At 46.5% G+C, this 6,534-nt stretch overlaps 1 protein-coding gene across 1 annotated transcript in view; it reads left to right on the top strand.

Moving 5' to 3' along the window:
- Positions 1–558: 558 nt before the first annotated feature.
- The window catches only part of LOC104511756 (protein phosphatase 1 regulatory subunit 7-like), a gene marked incomplete at its 3' end in the record, with an annotated part of 13,527 nt that continues 7,551 nt past the window's right edge, over positions 559–6,534 (top strand). The window contains exons 1-2 of the mRNA XM_010154495.1: positions 559–636; positions 804–926. Of these exons, the coding sequence (XP_010152797.1) occupies positions 594–636; positions 804–926 (166 nt within the window). The remainder of the gene's footprint in view (positions 637–803; positions 927–6,534) is intronic.

Raw genomic sequence — 6,534 nt, 5'->3', positions numbered from 1 at the left:
GTGGGTGTCTACCCCGAAGGCGACTGCCCCGGGGGGGACGGGGCCCTAGCTGGCCGCCGGGGCGGGAGGGCTGTGGGGTTACCTGGGGCGTGGCGTGATGCCTTCCCTCTCCCCGGGCGCTCCACGCGTGAGAGGTGGAAAATGTGGCTTTGCGGAGATGACCGTGACGTGAAAAATAAAGATAATAAGAAATAAATCCCTTGGCGTGGCGTTGCTTTGCCTCAATCGCCACGTGAAACGAGAGCGAATACTGAGGAGGGGGGACGAGGAGGAGCGAGGAGCTTCAGATCCCCAGAGCCAGGGTGGCCAGCAGAGTTGTGGCTGAATAAACGGGGAAGAGATCTCACAGGCTGAGCTGGGGAGACGGTTGCTTTTGTCTTCAGGGACTTCTGGTTTTTGGGGTTTTTTTGATGCCTTTACTTTTTCATATCATTGGTACTATTGTACATGATACTTATTTTTTTTTTCTAAAAGCCTGTAAAATGTAATAGTTCTAATTCCATCTCCGTATATTTGGAATGGCACTTCATTGTTCTAAGAAATTTCCTTTTTCCTCCAGTCTTCTTCCCAGATTTTGGTTTTAGGAAGATGTGATGGGAGGAAAAAGTGCATCCAAAATCAAAGTAGAAACAAGGGGTAAGAGGCCTTTTATTTAAGACTAAACCTTTCATTTAGTTAACTTAGGATTTCTACTAACTGCATAGTGGTATATGTGAATCCTGGTTATTATATCTGCTTGCTACTTCTTCTCCCTGCCCCACTGCTGAAAATAGCCTAATTCTGCTGTTGTGTATCTTACGCAGTTGATAAGCGGATTGAATCGGAGGAGTCGGGAGACGAAGAAGGGAAGAAGCAGGCAGTTTGCTTAGTAACAGACCTCAGTCAGCAGAGCCTGAGAGATGAGCAGAATGGCGAGAACTCCACAGGTACCTTGCCAACCTAAAAGATTGCGTTAGGAAGTGTTGTCTTGCCAGCGTGTCCAGTGGCGTTCCTGTGTTTCTTAAGGCTGCGTGATGGTTGTATCAGTGTTAGTTAATGTGAATCTGCCCTGGAGCAATCTTCTTTAAATAAATGATAGTGTTATCGTTGCTAAAATAAAGCTGCCTTCTTTTTCTGAAATCAGTGATATTACACCTTTGGGTTTTTTCTCGTTTATTTGTCCATCCATGTTTCTTTTTGCAACCCTTCATGTCAAAATGAATGCCACCTTGACTCATACTTTTTTGGAAGGCAAAATAGATGGTTTCTAGACAGACTGAAGGAAGCTGTCGATTTCATTTTTTTAATTGAAAGGTTCAAAGATATATCAAAATGACATCTGTTTGAATCCTATTGACTTTAAACTTCTGCTGCTGCTTTTACTGTTTTTGTTAAACACTGGATGGAAATGGTGACAGACTTTTTAAAGCCCGTGTATGTTTGATGAAGGGTTCGCTTTGCCGTAGCTTGCATACAATTTGTCAGAGCAGATCTGTTTCTGAAGACCCTCTATGGCATTATGATCTGGGCTTCTGGTGCCAGCCAACAGTCTGAGGTGGAATCGCATCCCTTTGATAGGGGTGTCTGTGTGATTTTGTCGGTCTGGAAATGGAAGTGAAATACTGCAGAAAATTTTCTGCAGCAAATTTTAATCCTTTTTGACTGTGCATTTACTGCAGATCCCTCCTAACCTTACCTTGCTCATTAGAATTTCAAAAGTATTTTCCAAACTAGTAAACTGTGATAATTTTAAATCTCATCTCCTAACTATAAGTGAACTCTGTATAGGTATAATTAATTGTTGATCATAAACAAACCCTATATATTAAAAAATGGTGTCTGTAAAAGTGTAAGAGCACATCTCGCCAGTTGTGCCTCCCAAGCACTGCATGATCGATACAGCAATGCAGATCAGGCACGGGTTCCTCTGCCTGTGTGTGATGTTGGGTGTTCCTTCAGCTGGTTACAGGAGAAGCCGCTGCCCAAGCACTTGCAAACAGACCAAGGAGCCGCACGCTCACCACCCGCGACTTTACCCGCGGGGACCTGAGTGCCTGCGCAGCGGGCGACTCCGGTGAGCTGAGGTGCCCCTTCCGACTCCTCACACGTACGCTCTCGCTCTCAGGTGCTTCCTCTTTCCTCAGGCTCGACCCTCGGTTTCCATCTCTGACAGGACGTATGCCAGATGGATTTATTGTGTACAGCAGTGACGAACAGCTCGAGCTGGGTGCCTCCAGAGAGGGAGCCCAAACAAATAATCTCTGGGCAATTACACCCTTAAAATACCGGTTTCCTCCCTTCACACAGTGGTTTGGCCCAGGCGTAGTGTTTGGGTCTGGAGTCTCCTTGTTCCTCATGCGATCATTCCTCTGTCTCCAGGTGGGCCGTTCCTTTTCTTATCTAGAGGAGGCAGGCTCTGCTGATGGATGTGGCTGTCATCTTTCTGGTTACATTGGGCCTTCCAGGGCCTTCTCCCTTAGCCCTTAGCTCTGCTGAACTGAGAGTTCAGTAGTTCAGCAGTATCTAGGTGAAAGTTCACAGCTTGCGGCCTAAGGCTTTTCGCTGATGCTGTACAACGGATTCCCTTTGAGCAAGGAAGGGGCTCCTGTGACAGTCTTCCCTTTGTTTTTATCAAGCATTTCTGCTTAATATGCCACACAAAGGTGAAAGTCTGTGAAACATTCAAGGCGAACAATCAACCTTTGCGTTCTTACATAAAAGGTAATTTGAGTAAAACCATAAAACCAAAACATAATACTGTTGTAATTGGATGTAACATGTGGTTATGTATTGCAGTGGCTGGGGGTGACCATTCCAAAAGGGATTCCCAGCAGCCATGTTTGCTGTCCTCTTTTCCCCTTTCAAGGGTGCGGTGGATTTCTTCTGTACCATTGTCGATGGTGACCAATGGGTTTTTTTCCCATTTTCTATTACTTTTTCTAATATCTGGTTCAACTGCCTGTCCACTGTTGATTTCCTTCCAGTGGAAGCAGGTGACAAGCCTTGGTATAGGGAATAATCTGAGTGTAGTAATTAAAGGACGTAACAGGAGCTGAATAATTAAAGTTGCATCCTACGATTATAGTAAAGTTACAAATACAAACATTTGAATAGTTATCTGTCTGCCCAAAATTATCATCTGCACAGAATTAAGGAGTTCTTATGCAGACGCATCCTATTCCTGTGTATGCAAGTTTAGTTTCTGTAGTTTCATCGGGATGTATTTCAAGCTGACAGATGGCCTTTAAGGTTCCTTCCCACCCAAACCGTTCTGTGATGGTTCTGTGGAAAGGGAAGTAGGCCCCTGGTCATCCACTAACTTGGAGCTTGGCTTGACACTTAAAACTTTCGGCAGGTCAGGCAGCTGCTTAGTCATTCCTTTTGTGGTGGCATTAATTCCCAGTGCTGTCCATGCTTTTTGTACCTGGTTAGCCCCTGCCTCTACTCTGCCGTGAGCTTTGTCATGAAACCACCTGGCCACAGTCATTAAATATTTCTTTGGCAAAATTGGCTTTCCTTCAATTGCCCATATTCTGTTGTCTTCTTATTTTGCTTCCCACTTCTCCCACTGTTTCTTCTCTTCTGCTGAAGAGTCCTTTTCCTACGTGATTTTGGTGTTTGTTAAATTTGGCTGTTTGTACTGATTTTCCATGGAAATTGCAACCCTAGACTCTCTCAGGAGTGGTCGGGCTGCAGCCTTCGCATCCTTCCTTTACTGATATCTGTAGTGTCTTCAGTGTGGGCTGGGCAGTGTCTCAAAGCAATTTCTTTGGGCAGCTGAACTGATTCCAGTTGTGTTTTCCTTCTCCATTACATACCCTTTTCCCTGATGATGTGAAAAACCCTCGTGCTTTCCATAACATCCCTGTTGCATGGCACACCCCGAAGGCATACCGAGAGTCTGTGTAGATATTGACTCGTTTTCCTTTCCCTGGATGAGCTGCATGCATCAGGGCTACCAATCCCACCCCTTGTGTGCTCAGCCTTGTTGGAAGTGGTTGAGCGTCCATCGCTTGTCCTTGGCTGACCAGAGTGTACCCAAGGTTTAAAAGCCTATTTCCTTTCAGGTCCCCATATGATAGTCTCGGCCTCTTCATCCTCTCTAGCCACTGTTAAGGGTTTGGTCAATTCTCCTAATCCTGGGGTCCGTGGTCGACAGAACCCTACTGTTCCTGGGAATCTTTGTATCCACTGCTTTGTGATAGGTTGTGGGAGTTTAATTATGGTTTCTTTCCTCTCAGGGTCTATTTCTTGCTGGCCTTCCTTTAGGGTCAATCCTAAATATTTAACCTCTTTCTGACATAGTTGAAGCTTGGTTAGAGATGCACAGTGTCCCTTTTCAGCTAAGATGGTACATAAATGGCCAGTGTCTATTATATGGATACTTTCACTTTTGCATGCTAATAATGTCATCTACATACTGTGCAAGTGCTGATTCTCCTGGTAATTTTATGTCTTTTAAAAAATGTCATAATATCTGCAAAAATATGGTAAGGGAACCCACAAACCCTTGAGGGAGACGCATCCAGGTCATCTGCTGCCCTTTCCACATAAAAGCAAATAACAACTGACTTTCTTCATCTGTTGGGATGCTAAAAAAAGCTGTGGTCAGGTCACTTAACAGCGAAGTATTTTGCCCAGTGTGGTGTCTGTAAGAGAATAGTTGAGGGGTCTGGTACTATAGGATGGGTTGACTTCTACATGTTGGCTAATTTTTCACTGGTCTTGCACAAACTGGTATTTGGGGTCTCTGTCCTCATCTAACCTATCCTTTTTTACTGGGAGTATTGAGGTTTGTAGGATGACATGCACAGTTTCAGGATTCCTTCCCACCCTTCCAATAATATGTCCCTTTTGGTCTAATTGGGTTACCCATGTACTAAAAATTCCCAGTTCCTCAAGCCCTCCCCTGAGATTCCTAGGGATCTCTTCCTGCAGTCGTCGTGATTGCGTATCTTCCCAAGTTAGTTCTCTGATCGTTCCCTTCTCTTACCCATTCCTGTGGCTGGAGAGGGCATTCCCATTGTATGTGTCTTAACTTCCCACAATAGCAGCACTCTCTCCCATCCTCTCTCTTTTCCCCTAGTTTTCACCCATTTCCCATCCATGGTCTCTTCTCCCCTTGGCCTCTCTCTCTCTCTCACTTGCAAATTTCTCGCTCCTTGTTCTTTCACTTTTCCCTTCTCTTTCACCTGCTCAGGCTTCTGTCTCTCCTCACACCCATCGTATAAGAACACAGCCATCCTCCAAGTTTTCTACAGGTACTCTCCTTGCCACCCAGGCATGTGGTCCTTAAAATATCCCCATATATCTGGGGTCACCTGGTCCACAAAGACCCTAATTGCAAGTACATCGTTATTTGCAGAGTCGTTCCTCCATATTTCAAAAGTGCTTCCTTAATCTTCCCCCAAAATATCTGGGGTGTTCCTCCAGCCTCTGCCTACATTCCTGCACCTTCATCCAATTTACACCGTTTCTGCGCGTGCTCTTACGGCTTCTACCGGATTTTGCAGTCCTGTTGGACAAGCTGCCTGATTTTCATCAACATGGTAATTCCAGTTGGGGCCATTTGCTGGCCATGGAGTTCAACCCCGCAATGTGCCTGTCACGTGGATTGAGCATCCTTGGTCATTCTTTCATTGGGGCGAAAGGGTTCCCTGAATAGTATTTGCGCGTCACTCCCATTCGGGTTATACCCTGTACGTACATTTGAAAATAATGGGCACACCTCTTGACCTCTTCCTGTCGGTGCGGCATCCTGCCTCTCCCCAGCGCCAGGTCACTGGGTTTCCCAGACTGGTCCCTGCAGGAGGTTAGTACCGGTGGAGTCTCCGTAGAGCCCTGGGATTAGGGACGTGAGTCCTAGTCCTAGGAAGGAGCCCAGCAGCCGATGGGGAGACAACGGATTGGGTAGGGCTGAGCTACTCACCGGATGTTCTGGGGCGGTACCTTCTGCCACTGCTACAATTACCCCCTTTTTCAGCTGTTGTCCTGGATGTCTTCTCTCCACAGACCGCGCATACCAGCGATTCATTTGGGATGCGTTCCTGTCTTCCAGCTGATGCCTGAAATACACTAATTTATGTGGATGGAAGGCTCCCCAGGTTGGCCATGACTGTAGAGGGCCCCTCCTGCCACTCCTATAATAAACAGCCATTCATCTTGGTGTAATCTGGCTGCATGTTTCTTAAATAATTCTGCTGCACCACACATTTTCTCCCAGTCCTGCAAGACCTCGGCCAAGGGCATCCCTTTTTCTGCACCGGGAACATTGCCCATTGCTTTGTCTTAGTCTCACACGTGTTTTACACCAATCAGGTGACGCACTACCTACATCACTCGTCTCGAGCCTGATAGGGAATTTTAACACTCACTTTTTGGAGCCTTGTGTTCCAGAGGTCCCAGGTGAACTCACCTGCTGCCGGCAGTCGGATGTTTGGAGATGAGAGGATCTGGGTGATGGCCCAAGGTGCTGTCTGGGTGGCCAAGCTGTTAGGGGAGAAGCCGCTGCCCAAGCACTCGCGCACCCAGGAGCCGCACGCCCACCACCCGCGC

Source organism: Eurypyga helias, unplaced genomic scaffold, assembly GCF_000690775.1.
Source record: "Eurypyga helias isolate BGI_N326 unplaced genomic scaffold, ASM69077v1 scaffold30640, whole genome shotgun sequence".
In the NCBI taxonomy this organism is placed as follows: domain Eukaryota; kingdom Metazoa; phylum Chordata; class Aves; order Eurypygiformes; family Eurypygidae; genus Eurypyga; species Eurypyga helias.
Note: the sequence above shows the minus strand (reverse complement) of the source record. Positions and strands in the feature narration are given on the sequence as shown.